General features: G+C 24.1%; 7 protein-coding genes across 7 annotated transcripts, besides 1 other annotated feature; 3 read left to right on the forward strand and 4 right to left on the reverse strand.

Annotated features, from left to right (window-relative positions):
- Nucleotides 1-2,689: 2,689 nt before the first annotated feature.
- Nucleotides 2,690-3,910, forward strand: EHI_100080 (acid sphingomyelinase-like phosphodiesterase, putative; the record flags this gene model as incomplete). Its single annotated transcript, XM_646625.1, has 1 exon — nucleotides 2,690-3,910. The coding sequence occupies one exon, from the start codon at nucleotides 2,690-2,692 to the stop codon at nucleotides 3,908-3,910; it is 1,221 nt and encodes a 406-aa protein (XP_651717.1).
- A 113-nt stretch (nucleotides 3,911-4,023) lies between these two features.
- EHI_100090 (Rab family GTPase) lies at nucleotides 4,024-4,608 on the forward strand (the record flags this gene model as incomplete). Its single annotated transcript, XM_646624.1, has 1 exon — nucleotides 4,024-4,608. One exon carries the CDS (start codon nucleotides 4,024-4,026, stop codon nucleotides 4,606-4,608), a length of 585 nt encoding a protein of 194 aa, XP_651716.1.
- A 90-nt stretch (nucleotides 4,609-4,698) lies between these two features.
- EHI_100100 (uncharacterized protein) lies at nucleotides 4,699-6,567 on the forward strand (the record flags this gene model as incomplete). Its single annotated transcript, XM_646623.1, has 1 exon — nucleotides 4,699-6,567. One exon carries the CDS (start codon nucleotides 4,699-4,701, stop codon nucleotides 6,565-6,567), a length of 1,869 nt encoding a protein of 622 aa, XP_651715.1.
- Nucleotides 6,568-6,621: 54 nt separating this feature from the next.
- EHI_100110 (ubiquitin-conjugating enzyme family protein) lies at nucleotides 6,622-7,337 on the reverse strand (the record flags this gene model as incomplete). Its single annotated transcript, XM_646622.2, has 1 exon — nucleotides 6,622-7,337. One exon carries the CDS (start codon nucleotides 7,335-7,337, stop codon nucleotides 6,678-6,680), a length of 660 nt encoding a protein of 219 aa, XP_651714.1. The 3' UTR covers nucleotides 6,622-6,677.
- Nucleotides 7,338-7,578: 241 nt separating this feature from the next.
- On the reverse strand, nucleotides 7,579-8,160 carry EHI_100120 (uncharacterized protein; the record flags this gene model as incomplete). The annotated part of the gene is made up of 1 exon (XM_646621.1): nucleotides 7,579-8,160. The coding sequence occupies one exon, from the start codon at nucleotides 8,158-8,160 to the stop codon at nucleotides 7,579-7,581; it is 582 nt and encodes a 193-aa protein (XP_651713.1).
- A 226-nt stretch (nucleotides 8,161-8,386) lies between these two features.
- EHI_100130 (uncharacterized protein) lies at nucleotides 8,387-10,321 on the reverse strand (the record flags this gene model as incomplete). The annotated part of the gene is made up of 1 exon (XM_646620.1): nucleotides 8,387-10,321. The coding sequence occupies one exon, from the start codon at nucleotides 10,319-10,321 to the stop codon at nucleotides 8,387-8,389; it is 1,935 nt and encodes a 644-aa protein (XP_651712.1).
- Nucleotides 10,322-10,531: 210 nt separating this feature from the next.
- Nucleotides 10,532-12,709, reverse strand: EHI_100140 (Rho guanine nucleotide exchange factor, putative; the record flags this gene model as incomplete). Its single annotated transcript, XM_646619.2, has 1 exon — nucleotides 10,532-12,709. The coding sequence occupies one exon, from the start codon at nucleotides 12,707-12,709 to the stop codon at nucleotides 10,532-10,534; it is 2,178 nt and encodes a 725-aa protein (XP_651711.2).
- Nucleotides 12,710-15,846: 3,137 nt separating this feature from the next.
- Nucleotides 15,847-16,180: a repeat region.
- Between the last annotated feature and the right edge of the window lie 6 nt (nucleotides 16,181-16,186).

Raw genomic sequence — 16,186 nt, forward strand, 5'->3', positions numbered from 1 at the left:
AAGAAGAAGATGGTGAATATTCTCAAGTATTGAAAATCAAAAAGAAGAAGATAGAAGGATGCAATTTAAAATATTAATGGGATTTGTTAATGAATTTGTAGACCAAGCCATCTCCTATTTTGATGAGAGTATTCCTAATAGAGTACATTCAGAAGATTATTTTGATGAACTCGATGGTATTGAAGAAGATACTGATGAAGAGTTTTTAGAAAGAATGGAAGAAGAAGAAATTCCAGACCATCTTCAAAATCCACCTGATTGTAATGCTCAGTAAAATTTTATGTATGTATGATTTTACATGAACTGATTGATTGTCTTTTTTGATGTCTGTTGTCTCTGTTTAAATTTTGATTTGTTAAAAAGAAGAAGACAACATTGTTTTATTTCGATTTTAATTTATTTTCTATTTATCTTTTCAAAAACTATCTTTCTTTAATTAACACATTGTACTTTCTTTCTATTTGGTTTTTCCATTCTTTTTATTCTTTTATTAATTCAAATTATCTAACCGTTGTATTAATTTCTTTATAAATACTTTTTATCCTTTTTCTTTTATTTCTTTGCTTTAAATGATTTTAATTTTTTTATGAAAAAAGACTTTTATGTTTGTTTTTAAAATTCATTCTACTGTTTATTCATGTCATTTTATTTAAGACAGTAACATTCTATAAAATAGTATCATAAAGTATAATTGAAAAGAATTTACCTATGAAGGAAATTAAATAAAAACTCTTCTTAATTCTTTTTCAAATGGATTTAATAACTAAGATATTTATTGTTGAGCCATATCTTTTTGTATATATACTAATGCTAATATAACATAAATATTATGAGGATAATACATCTTAACAATTTCATAAAATGAGAATATTTGAAAAGTGTATTAAGGGATGTATTAGAAACCAATAAAAAGAATAAAAATTGTTGAAAAAGGTTCACCAAAGTGTGAACAATAATGGAATTTGTAACATAATGAAATAAAAAAGATTTATTGATGATTAATACTCAACAAATAAAACAATGGAATGAAAGAAAAGATACAAAAATAAGTTAATGACACCAGAAATTGTATTTTAATTTTTTGCATCATAGCAATTCATAACATGAACTAAGTATAGATTTAATTGAATAAAACCAAAATATTCAAATAACAGGAAATTATTCAAATAAGAGTCATAAAAAAGAAGACAAATTATGGTTATAGCATTAAAAATACAATAAAAATAATAAAAAGAGTGTTTTGATGAGTTAAACTCATATTATTTTTCAGGAATAAGTTGGTGAAGAAATTTTGAACAAAAATCTAAAATAATTAAATAAAAAGCATTATTGATATTAAAAATAAAAATACCGACATTAATTTGATATGAAATGAAGGTCAAATAAAAAAAAAGAAAAGTTACTAGAAGAAGGATAATAATAGATGGAAATTATCTTAGGAAAAGAAACAAAGAATAAAAGAAAAATAAATCTAATAATAGTTAATAACCGAATGAAATAATTCTATAAGAATTAATAACAATAAAAAAGGTAAAATATTAAACTATTAATAGTCAAAACAAAGTGAATGAGGTTAGTATGATTTTTATTAAAATTCAGACAAAACCCCACTAAGTCAAAAGAATGAAACTATTTAAAAAACCATTAAAAAACCTCATCACTACCAAATTTACTATCAAATAACATTTGAAACTAAAATATTCTACAAAAATAAAAATGACAAAAAATGATATTTTTCAAAATTGCATTATTTAAAGAACTGAACAAAAAAAAATGTTCATTAAATGTTTATTTACGAATTATAACTCATTGATTATATTACATTTGTAAATAACATAATATAATAAAAACGATTTATTAACGTGTGAGGGTGCCTGTGTTAATCAACTTTCATCGTATAAATTGTGGAAAACGTGAAAACCAACATGACATTCATAATTCATAAATAATATCGAAATATACAATTTTAATTCATTATTTTTGTTATTTGTTTTTTGGTTTAATTTCTAAAAAATTTATAAAAATTCATTTTTCTTTAATTTTTGAACTTCTATGACATTTTATAGACTTCCTCTATCAAAACGAAAGTTTTATATCTCTATCTTATTTGATTTAATAAAATAATGTTCATCTGATAAATGAGATATAATCTTATTAAAAAACAAATCCATCTAATTAAATAAAATTATGATATTTAAATGAAACAAAACAATCATAACAATCAAAAAAAAACTTTAATTTAGAATAATATTTAATTGAATATTAATGAGAATTAATTTGTTTTTATAAAAAATATTGTTATATTAAAATTTTCATTAACATAATGAGTAGATCATCCAATAAAACTATTTAAAATAAAATTACATTTATTATAATGTAAAGTTTCATGTTCTATTAAGAATAAAATAAGAATCTTGAAATAATCTTCATAAATATCTATTTTTCTCATTCATTATTTTGTGATGAAACAAACAAAACGAAACAATAAAATAAAATAAAAAGTTAATAACGTTCTATAAATAAAATATTCATAAATAAGAAAATTGATAAAATAATATTAACGAAAAAAACATCATAAGTAAAAATAGAGTCTAATTACCAAATATATGATATATATAACAAATAAAACCATTATTAACAAAAACAAACTAAAAAATGAACCAAAGGAACTTCAAAAGAATTAATATAAATGATCTTAGTGATACTATCGATTCTTATTTATTATTGTCAATCAATAGAAATTATTCAATTGACAGATATTCATTATGATATGTTAATGGATCCAAGTAAATATAATGAAACTACATTATGTAGAGGAGAAGGATATAAAATGGATGAAAGAGTTAAGTTAGTATATAAAAAAGTACCAAAACCAGTGAATCCATATTATGGAATATATTTTTGTGATTCAAATAAAAATCTAGTAAAGGAAGCAATACAACAAAGTTATCGTACAGCTCCATATCCTGGTATTATTCTTTTAAGTGGTGATCTTGCTGGTCATTATCAAGGAGTTAATAATTCTGATGCTATTAGAGGAGTATTACAACTAGTTTCTAATAGATTTGATGGTGTTCCAATAGTATTTTCACTTGGAAATAATGATATTAGTCCATCATATATAACAAAATGTAATGATCCAAGGTATGAACAATATTATACTCTCTTTAAATCACAAATACCAGCTTCAGAAAAAGAAGAGTTTATTAAACATGGTAGTTATATAAAACATTTTAATCAATTCTCATTATCTGTTCTTTCTATTAATACATTATTATATGGACCTAAACTTACTGGAGATGATTGTGGCTCTATTAAATATATTGAAAAATCTTTAGAAATTGCACAGGCTAAAGGAAATAATGTATTAGTTGTTGGACATTTCCCACTTGGTGTTGCAGCATATGATTGTAAAAATTATTTAGTTCAATCAATTCAAAATGTATTAATAACAACTTTTAAAAAGTATCAAAACATTATTGTTGGATATGTATTTGGACATGACCATCGTTCTGAAATCAAAATAATTGATGACATTCCAATTTTAACAGCACCTGCTATTTCTCCAATATTTGGAAATACACCAGGTTATAGAGTATATACTTATGATACTGTCAATGGTATTCTTAAAGATTATAAAGACTTTTATATGCAATTTATTCAATCAAATTTAGAATTAAAAGGTGTTTGGACAAATCCAATGCAATTTACTCAATTGTATCATACATCAGACGCTTCTCCTTCTTCTATTAAAAAAGTATATTCTTCGTTAATTAATTCTGAACTTAATTACCTTAAATATACTTCGTTAGTAAATGGATTTTTTGATCCTTCTTATAAAACTCGGGAATGTGTAATGACTTCTAATACAGAAGAAGAAGCCCGTGCATGTGTTAAACTGATGTTATAATTGAATCATTTTCTTTTATTTTAATTTCTTATAACAAAATAATTTAAATTAATGTTAAATAAAACATAAAATTAAAATTGTTTCAAGATAAAAAGAACTTAAAAAAGAATTTAATGACAACAGAGAAAGCCAATAACATTATCTCAGAAGAAAAACAATTAAAATTTGTTTTTTTTGGTTCTGATGGATGTGGAAAAAGTAATTTAATTAATGCATTGGTTGGATCAAATTATGAAGAAAATAACCCATCTCAATTAATTGACTTTAAAAGTTTAGCAGTAAAAAAAGGAAATAAAGTTTTAAAAATTACGTTTTGGGATACTCCTAGACAAATATCTTTTTTTGGACCAACTCCATATTATCGTGGAGCTGATTTAATTGGTTTGGTTATAGATTCTAGTATTCCTTTTGAACCTAAAAAGATTAATGACTGGTTAACTTTTATTGAACGTGATAATCCTAGTTCTACTATTCCAATTATTCTTATTTTATGTAAAGCTGATATTGAAATACCAAATATAAAGAAAGACCTTATTAATTTCTCTACAAAAGAACATTACCCTTATTTTATTACTTCAGCAAAATTACATACAGGCATAGATGAGCTATTATCAAGTATGGTAGAACTTGCATTAAATCGTCCAATTGAATTATCAATTCCTATTGAACAACCAAAACAAAAAGAGAGATGTCAATAACTTCGTTTTGTACTTTTTACCATTAAAATATTAATACCTTTACTATTAATTTACTATTTGTTGAACTTTAACTTTTTAAAGAAGAAAGAGATGAACACAATAAAATGGATCATACTCATTCTTTGCTTTGTTGGATGGTATTTTTTAACTAAAACCCAATCAATTTCATCTTTAGAATTATTATTTGAACATCCTTATCAAGGGAATTGGCAATCTGAATTAAATGCTGTTCCTTTAATAACAGACATTGATGGTGATGGAAAAAATGATCTTGTTGTTGCTCCGTTTATGTCACAAAAGATTTCTATATATTCATTTAATCAAGGGAAATTAACTTTAAAGAAAGAAACCTCTATTCCTAATACTACTAATGTAATTTATTTGACAAGTGGCTATGAAAAAGAGTACAAAGAAAATCTACGAAGGGAACAAGTAATCATTGTTGTTTTAAGAAATTTTGAAGTTAGGTGTTATACTTCTGACTTAAAATTACGATGGAAACAACAAATTTACTCTTCTCTTGCACAACCATATGTTCAAGAAGTAAGTGGAGTTGTTATACCATATCAAATACAAACAAAATACCAAGGAGCGGTTATTACAGCATTTAGAACATCAAATGATAAAGCATTTGTTGGAAATAGAGCTGATACAGCATTTGAGTGGGATGAAAGAAATGATTTCAATAAACCAATAATTGAACAAAATGAAAATAGTATGGATGATGGTGGATTTGTTCCTGAGCTAATTGAACATATGAATTATTATGCTTTTAGTATAAAAGATGGACAAGTCATTTGGCAACATGAACGAGATGATGAAGACCAAAATGATTTACAACTAGTTCACCAAGAAGATAATTTAGAAGTATATAAGAACCTAAAAATGGGTAAAAGTATATTACATGACTTCGATACTATTCAGTGGCATGAATTCCATGATTGTATATTCCAGAATTTACCTCATACATGGTCTTCATATTATGATACTCATATTGTTCCTGCACATTTTAGTAGAGATATTATTAATAACCCAACAGAATATATTCATCCTAAACATTCAATTTATAACAGCTTTAATCATTTTGATCTTATTAAGAATCCTAATGTTCTTGTTGTACATCATATGAATGGAATTGAAGTTATCCATCTTTTTACTGGAAAACCATTACTTCATGTCACGTTATTAACTTCAACTATATCTGCTGCATCATCATTTGCAGACATTGATGGAGATGATGAACTAAACGAAGTATATACTCATGCCAATTTACAATATAGTGAATTAGAACAAACAGGAGATGATTATTCATGTTACGTTCATGCCACAGTAGTAAATACTAATGATGACTTATTTTTATTTAACTTGTGCGAACAACAACAAAGATTTAATTTATTTAGAAAACAATCAAATACAGAAAAACAATTCTTTCAAGTATTACCTCCTTTATTAATTCCAAATAATGGTAAAGCACACGATGGTAGACCAACATACGATATTTATACATTAAGTAATAATGGATTATTAACTGCACTTCATAATGATGGAACATTGTTATGGAATAAAATGTTACCAGTTAATTGGGAATTAAACCAAGTAGATTTAATTACTTTTAAACCAAGTTTTCATTTATTCCAATATTCATATAAAAATCAAACCTCTTCTTTTATTTATATTCAAGGAGATAATGAAATTTGTATATTAGACTTAAATGGAAATCTAATTGGTTCAGAAAATTTAAAAACAAAAATGAAACCAATTATGCCACCAATATTTGGTGATTTAACAAATGATATGAAAACTGACATTTTATTTATTACTGAACACTCTCTAGTCGCTTATCATTTTGAATTACTTCCCTCTATTGAGTTTTTACCTATTTGCATTTCATTTATTGTCTTAATGATTTCTTACAACATTTATTTAGTCGTAATAAATTATTATAAAAAGATAGAATAATTAATTCTTCCTTTTATACTTAATTATTGTTATTTATATTTAAAAAACCTCTGATTAACTTTAAAAAATGAATTACTAAAAGGAATAAAAAGAGCAATGGTGAAATAGACTTAATTTATTTCATCGTCATCATCATAGATAATTTCTTCACCATCTCCAACATCATCAAACATATCAATATCCATTGAACATTTTAAATCATACCCCCTTGCTTTCTCTATTTGTTTTTGATGTTCAATACGGTCTGTGTCAGGGTGTGGTATTTTAATGAATGATGGAAGTGAAGCACGTCCTTTTAAACTTACTTCTTTACATCGTTTTAAATATTCTTTATTATGATCTCTGCATTGAACCATAGCATCTGTGTTTGCTGGAGAATACATATTTGGATCACACAACATTGACTGAACACTTAACAAAATACTACTAACACTTTGTGTTGGTAACCATCGCTCTGAAGCTAATTCACCAGACATTTCATCTTCTCCTGGTGGGTGAAGAATACTAATACAAACTTTACCATCTGGATATACATTTGGATGCCAAAACTCACTTTTAAACACTAATTTTGGTGGGTTAGAAGGAAAATCATCAGGGAAGAACATTCTTAAATTAAATACACCTCCTTCATATGGTGTTTGTGTTGGTCCTTCCATCCAAATATTCCATTCAAATATATTATCTTCTGAGGCATATTCAACATAAATACCTTCTAATGGGTCTTTGATAATTGACTTATAATTACTTTGGATAAACTTTGCTGCTGACATCCTTTTCTATTTTTTTGAGTTATGTTAGTGGATTTACTTATTTGATTTATTATAATTTAATTTAAATCATATATTTTTACTATATTTCTTTCTAACTTAAAATTTAAAAATCTTCTATTGATTAAACTAAAATATAATATATATTTCATTATTTTTCATCTTCTTATTAAAAAAAATAACATTAATTTGAAAATGTATTATTTTATTTTTTAAAATAGTAGAAAATAAAAAATATAATTAATTAATTAAATGAGTAAATGTATAATGCTAATATTACTATAGCAATAATAAGAATTATTATTAAAAATATTATTACATTCACATTACCCTTTGGAGTTAATTTTATGGGTTGTTGAATAGTATTATTATGAGTTTCTATTGTTGTGGCTGATGGAAATGAAATTTCCTTTTGATTCATTTTTTGTTGTTCTTTCCTTTTAACTCTTTCTAATAACATTTCTATTCTATTCTTTTCTTTTATTAATGGTGGTGGAAGATAATTTGAACCATCTCCTAATTCAGCCAAGATTTTTTCTAACTCTTCTTTCGTATATTCAACAGATGGTGAACCAACAATAGCAGGAGTAGAATATGAATGGTTCTGGTCATGAGGTAAAGGGATAACTTCTCTTTTTATAATCCCTTGTTTTTCCTTCTCTGACACTTTTTTTTCTTTTTTCTTATTTTCTTTATTTTGTTTTACTGCCTTAGTTTTTACCTTTTTTGGTTTCTTTTCTTTCCCTACTGTATGCCATTCTTCTCTAAAAATTAATACTTCTTCTTTTCTTCTTGTCTTTTCATCGTCTATAAAAAATAAATTCATCACTTACAAACTCCTCCATTCCAAAACCTTTTTGATAATTTTTAGTTTGTTATTTCGACTTTTCTTTTGATTCTTTCAAACTCCGTTTCTATTTTTCAATCATACATTTCCTTTTTTTAGATACTTTAATACGAATATACTTATTTTTTTTTTATATTTATTAATCTCTTATTAAAAAATTAGTAACAAAAATTAATATAACATAAAAATAACTTTTTATTAGAAGTTACTCATTAGAAAAATTTTCACAATCAGATAACCAGCTTTCATCATTGTAATTATCAAAGTCCATTTCAAATCGTACAAATGAAACATTAATTTTTTTTGAACTCTTTTTATTTAATTTTTTGGTTACTTTTTTACTTCTTTTCAACGTATTTGAAGAGTTATTAACGGTTGTTTCTTTTGTTTCATTAGTTGTTAATTTTTGATTAGTGTCTTTCTTACATTTAGATAATTCATCATTCTTTGAATTATTTTCAGAAGTTAATTCTTCTTTTGTAACTTCTCCAACCACAAAATCTCTCTTACTTGCTTCTTTATAAGTAATATCTTTTTTTAATGGAATACTTTTCTGTACAACTTCTTTAATGACATTATTATCATCATCGTCTAAACTCTTTGTTTTTTTTATTATTTTCTTTTTTTGGACTGAAGACTTAGTAGTTTCTTTTTTTGGTTGTTCATCATCATTCAAGGATATTGTCTTTTTTATGACTTTTTTTTTATGAAACAATGGACTTTCTTTTATTTCGTGATCATCATTAAAGTTTAATGTCTTTTTGATCACTTTTTTCTTCTGAGTGTTTATCTTTTTTGTTTTGATTTCTGAATCTTCATCATCATTAAAATGAAGTGTCTTTTTTATGATCTTCTTTTTAATTGTTTTTGTTTGTTCTTTTTCCTCATCACTATCTTCAAAACTAATACTTTTCTTAATCACTTTTTTCTTACAAACTTTTCCTTTCTCTTCATTAGTTAATTCTTTTTGAATTATTCCATACTTAAATTTCATTTCAACTTCTGGATTTTCTCTATTTCTTCTGAAACAATGAGCCATAGTTATAGGTTGTTCATCTTTTGTATATAGTTCTTTATCAACTATCATCATTGTTGTTTTTCCTGGTTTTTCTCTGATTACTTTTCTTTCATATAAATTATGATTTTCATTTTTTATTTCTTCTAAAGAGTTGTTATCACTTAAATCATCTTGTTTTATTGTTTTGACAACTTTTTTCTTTATTATTTTTTTAATTCCTTTATTTTCAGTCTTTTGTTGTATTTTTGTTTTTAATTCACCAGTTTTTCTATCTCTTTTAAACATTCTTTGACAAATAACTTCAACTTCCCTTTTATTTAATCCATTTTCTAATGAATTAGTTAATAAATTTCCAGATTTAAAGACATCTATTTCCATTTCATTAAAAGCAATTTTTTGAGCAATTGTTCTTCCTTTCTTAGAAAACTTTGTAGCATGGTTATGAATAAAACTAGACAAAACCATAGAATTAAGAACGTTTTCTAGTTTGGGTTGTTGTGTAATAATTGTATGACCTCCAACAAACTCTTCATTTTCAGAACTAGTTTTTTTAATAACTTTTGTTTTTTTAACACGTTTAGGTTCTTGGTTAATAACATTAATTTGCTTCTTTTCTTCTCCATTCATTCTATTTCTTTTAAATGAGCGTTGAGTAAATACTATTGGTTCTTCTTCATTTGTGTATTTCACTTGATATATTTTATTGTTTAGTTTTTGTTTATTTAATTGATTTAAATCTCTTTGTGATTCATTTTGTGAGTTGTGTAATTCTGAAGATATAATAAATTCTGGGTCATCACTTTCTTCTTCAAAACTAATTGTTTTTGTTATTTTTTTCTTTTTACATTTCTTTACAGGAACATTCCTTTCATTCAACTCATTATTAACAATTTTTTCTTTTCCATCTCTGGTTCTTTTAAATTGTCTTTTTGTAAAGATAAGAAATTCCCCTTCTAATTTTAATCCTTGTAAAGGTGAATTTTCTGCTTTTTCTTCTTTTTGTTGAACTTTTGTATTTCTTTTTACATTTTGATTTGGAGGTGTTGAAGGTTCTTCTACTTTCTTTTCATACTCATCATCATCAGTAAGTTTGATTGTTTTTTTGATTATCTTTTTCGGCATATTATTTAACTTGTTTTTATTTTTTAGTTCTATTTTTTGTTATTTTAGTTATTGTTAAAAAAAAATAAAAATTTTTAATAAGTTTATTAATATTTACTAAAATGTTTATTGTTAAATTTTGTATGAAACAACAGTCTTTATGACAAAGCAAAGTAACATCTTTCTTAGGACTTTTTTATTGAGATATATTCTTTTCATTTTTTCTTTTCATCAGTCTTTCTTTGCTTCATTTTCATTTATAGGTTTCTTTATTAATAATGGACGAATAGGTGCAACATTAGCATTTGACCTTACTCTTGTTAGATTTACACCCTCAAGCCGAAGAACAATCTCATCCTCTTTACTTGATTTCATACGAATTGTTTTTCTTTTAGAAATATCATCATCAATAATAATTTTATTCATTGCTAAAGCTTTTTTCATACACCTATCACATCCCCTTTTATTAACTCCATTAAATATAAACCTTCCTCTATAACACCCATTACAAACACATAATCCACAATGTATACAAAACTGTTTTCTATTGATTAAACTAAAAGCTTTACCACATAATTGACATTTTTGGATAGACTGAGGTAACCATAAAGGTGCGTATTCAATGGCTTTTTTAGAGTGTTGTACAGGAACTAATTGGTTTTCGGTGTTAATTGCATCAATAATTTTCTCAAACCAATCTCTTTTTTCTTCTTCATTAGTACAAAGTATTTCAAATGATTTATTTGGTGAAAGAATATTAAATGATATATCAGAGTCATCTTGAATCATAATGTTTACTATTTTTTCATCAAATGAAACAATAACTTCATTTCCAGGTTTTCCACTAATAAGTCTATCATTAAATAAATAAAAATGTTTAATTTTTTTTCCTTTTTGGTTAATCCTTGTAAGTTCTCCATCACAAATATAATACCTATTTGGCTGAATTAAGTCATCTATTCCTTTTATTTTTTTAGATAATTCAATTAACTTTTGTTGTCTTGATTGGATATCTACTGAATGATTTACATTAAGGTTAATAGACATTACTTTATCTAATGCATTTTTTAATCGAGCTAAGTCGCAATGTCCTTCTGGTGTATTTCTAATAAGATCTTCTAATAATAGTTTATATCGTGGAAGTCTTTGTACTGGTGTAATAAGATATGACCGTAAGTTTAATGCATGACCAACACTAATCTTTGACTGTAAGTTAAAACAAAGTTTCTTAAATGAACTTTTTGACTCTAATCTATCTAATGCTGCAAATTGTGCTTCAGTATTACCTACATACGTTTTATACACATTTAATAAAGGTATAAATTGACTAAATGCTTCACCAAGATGAGTGTCTAATGACTTTCCATCAACATGATTCTTTAAATTATTTAATTCTTGAAGAAGATTAGAATTTATTCTATAAACATCGTCAAATCCCTTAAACACAATAGAAAATAAATTTGGTGGACAGTACTTTTGTTGTTTAGACAATGGCTCTTCAAAAAATTTTGAACATATCTTTAATCCTATTACATAAGTATATTCTGAACTTACAAATTCATCTAATATTCTTTCTCTATAACTTTTCGTTGGCTTATCAAACATTAAAGTTAATGAATCACTTGAGCTTATCGTGCTTGTGTCAATAGATAAGTCTGTATTACTATTTTCAATTAAACTTTGCTCATTTATTTGTTGATGTTCATCACTTGTCTCTTCATAAGGTTCAGATTTGCTTTTGATACTTCTATCTTTCTCTCTTTGTAGACTTTGGTTTATTATATCACTTGGACTTGATTTAGGAGGTGGTTTAGCACAAATTATTTCTTTACAACTTTCATGACTAATTTTATCTCTTTGAGTCTTCTTTTTAGTCTCTTCGTCACAACTTTGTGTTGAAGAAGAGAGAGTAGTAGAAGCACTTGTACTAATTAAAGAAACTTGACTTTGAGCTGCTGTGGTTAGACACATTTTTTTTGGAGGTACTTCAGCAAAAGGGATATGGTCATCTTCTATATTAAATCCTTCTAATGAACCAACAACATTCAACACTTTTTCTTTCTGAAATATTTGTGCTGTTCTCCAACTACGTTCTTTTTTCATTCGAGGACTATGAGAATTATGTGATGGGTCTAAACGAGGAGATAACGAACTAACAATTTTTCCTTGGGTTTCTAGTATGTTAAAGTCATTAGTCTCACTGGTATTTCTTGGAATTGTTTTGGGAGAAAATACTTCTTCTTGGTTTGGCGTCAGAGGTTTATTTGTTAATTGATCACAAAATGAATCTATATCAGAAAGAACAGGAGACATCGATGGTGTTGATGATAGACTACTGAAGACGTCATCGGAATATTCTGTAGTAGTGTTATAATCATCTCCAAAAGGGTCGTATTGTACTTTCTTCATAACTTAACCAATTTCAATCTTTTAAGTTATTGTTTGTAATTAGGAAAAGTATTGGAGAAAAATTAGTGAAACAGACTAATGAAAACTCAAAAAAAAATTCATTAAGGATTTTTCCTTTCATCTTTTCGTGGTTACAAAATAAACTCACAGTAATCCTTGTATTATAGCATCATAATGAATATTCAACAAAAGTTATCTGTGGTATTGTTTTTTTTTCCAAAACAAATAATGTGCTAACTGTAAAAAGCAGTTATACTATTATTAAATTTAAGTAATCTCCTTTTTAAGTAAATACTTAAATTAGGAGAAAAGCTACTCCTTCTATAGTGTGAGTTATTTATTTGATTAGCTTTGTAATAGGAAAACACTAAGTTATTCTGTATGTCTCTATATACAACAATACCTAATAAACAATAACATACTTAATAATGCATTATTTATTTTAATGACACGTTAAAACAATCAAATAAGACGATACAATATAAGAACTATTACAACCATTTATTATTTGTCTTGTGACTTACTGTCTTTTTATTATTACTAATTTAAATATATCTTTTTGGTGTGTTATTGATGAAGTGAATTTATTCATTCTATCTTATCTTATATTCAACGTTATAATTATTAATTACTAATTACCTTTTGATAAGAAATAAAGGAAATTAAATGAAGTGTTATAACAAGTTAGTAAATTTACTAATGAATTTTTTTATTCTTCATAAATTCAGTAAAATAAAATTTACTAACAATCTGGTATTAAATAAACACAAAACGGAAAGAAAAATGAAGAAAAGAAGTTGAGTTATAGTCTGAAAATAAATATAATATCATTCTTGTAATTAAATGTTTTTTTTTATATTCAGTTAACTTGTTATTCTTTTTATTTGTTATTTTGAATGGAAATGAAATATTTCATTTTATTTGATTATTTAATTATTGTAATGAATAAACAAAATAATATAGTCATTTAAGATAATGATCAAACATATATTATATAACGAATTAAATATTGAATCAGTTATTATTAATATTTCATATAATACATTGAAATACATTGAAAAATATTAAAAGAGAAAAGAAGAAGACAAATGAATTATTGTAAATGAAAAATAAATTAAGAAATAAAATGTATTTAATGAATTTAATAATCAAATATGTTATTTCTAAATGATCAATTAATAAGTCATTAATAACGAATTATTAAATATTAAACATGACACTAACATTATTAATAAATGACTTATTTATCATTTATTAAAACTTCTTATTTTTCATATTGTATTATTAATATTAAATGATGTTAAATGAATAAATATCAATTATAATGTTATTATCAATATAAATACTGTTTATCATCATTTTTATTATTGTTCAATATAAAATAATATTAAAGTTAATTGAATACATTTCAATGACTATGATGATAAAGGTCAATAAAAAATATTCGTCTGATTATAGAATTATAGAACAATGAACAATTATCATCGAAAAACATAATGATGAAATATATTTAATATGATGATAGTATTTTTATTTGTTTGTGAATATGTAATACATTGTATAACATTTGAATGTTTATTTCTCTGTCAATGTCATAATTTATTATCATATTCAATTTCTAATTGAATGATATTCATATCATTGAATATATTTATGAGGTAATGTTAAATAAAAACATAAATACATGATTAATAAATGAATTAATTATTGTTATGATAATAATTAAAAAAACAATAATAACAATGAATAATTTTGAATGCAATATTGACATTTCAATGTTTAATATATTTATTTATCACATTATTCATATTTATTAATATAACACACATACTCTTTTCAATCACTTAATTTAATATTATTTATTCAATTAAAAACAAAGATGAACATATGAATTTAATTAATTAAATACAATCTCATTAGTCATCATTTCAAAATGCACATCATTTTGATTATTGAATAATTAAAATACATTTGAATATCAATAAATGTTGATGTGTAATTTAATTGATACAATTATCAAATAATTTGACACTTCTTATTTCAATAAACATTGAACAAAAGGAAAGTAAGAGAATTAATAACCAAATCACATGATAAATATAATTATGAAAATCAACAGATTCAAATGTTACTTCTTAATTAATTATTTCATCTTTTAAACACTAAATACTTGTATTATAACAATGGATAAACAAAATGATATGAAAATAATTGAAATATTACCATAATACAATTTCATCCATTAACTATACATTAAAAACAAAATGAAATAATACACAAGCATGAAGTAGAATAAATGAAAGTCTAATTGATCAACAAATACTTTTTAATATACTAAACCAAATAAACATACAAACCAATATAAATAAAGAATAAGAAATAAAGAATAAATGATTATATTCATTTTATTTTATTGATTAAATTAAAAAGAAGGTAACAATAAAATACAATAACATAATATAAAATAATAATAATAATAAATTTATATTACTTCAATTAAATTAAATAAATCACTATAATTACAATGCCTTTGTTATTTTATTTAATACATTAACATTAGTTATTCTATTTCCCTTACAACATAGATAAAATTCATTTATTTTCTGAAATAAATTTTATTCTTTTTAATATTTTTATTTAAATTTCTTTAAGACTAAGAAAAGATATTATTAAAGAAAATTATAAAAAATTTATAAAAAATACAATAAATTGTGGTATTATGATTTGATGGATAAATATACTTTCAAAAAATATAACTCTTAAAACCTCATCTAATTAAATTTAGAGTTATAAGAAATTAATAAAAATATTAAACATTATAATATTTAAGGATCTCTTAAAAATACTAAACCCATTTTTTGATAACATTTAGTATATACCCTCTATAATTTTTAATTTTATAAAGGGATTTTATGTTATCAATAGAAATTTGCTTCATCTTGCTCGGTGATTGGCATTTGCTGATTACCTCTTAAAATGCAGCTAAATATCTTCATTAGCTTAAAAGTAAATAAAAAATAAAGTAATAAAGTAGAATGTGTTATAATTTTTTACTAATAATGTTAAAAACATTTTATTAACCAATTAAGAAAAAATCATATTTTATTGAATTATAAAAAAATTTATAATTTATTTAATAAAAAGCAATTAATTAAGTATTAATAGAAATAGCTTCTATTCTTCCTGCCTCAGGGGAGACTAATCCCATCACTTAGTCTTCTTCTTCTAGCAGCTCTACGGAGTATGTTTGGTTGTGATAGAAGTTGTATTCCATGACATCAATCATGTTTTTAATTACAAGGTTTTTTACTTCTTTTTCGATGTCAATCTCAATTTTTAATTCTTTAATTAATTTAATACTTTCTTTATTTACTATTCAATTTATTGAGATTACTACTGGAATTATTTTGACATCTTTTAATTTCTCTATTTTATTCTTTATTTCTATATCTTTTCTTCATTTTTTTCTAAATTGAT

Source organism: Entamoeba histolytica, genomic scaffold (assembly GCF_000208925.1).
Source record: "Entamoeba histolytica HM-1:IMSS scf_1104750517803 genomic scaffold, whole genome shotgun sequence".
Lineage (NCBI taxonomy): Eukaryota > Evosea > Mastigamoebida > Endamoebidae > Entamoeba > Entamoeba histolytica.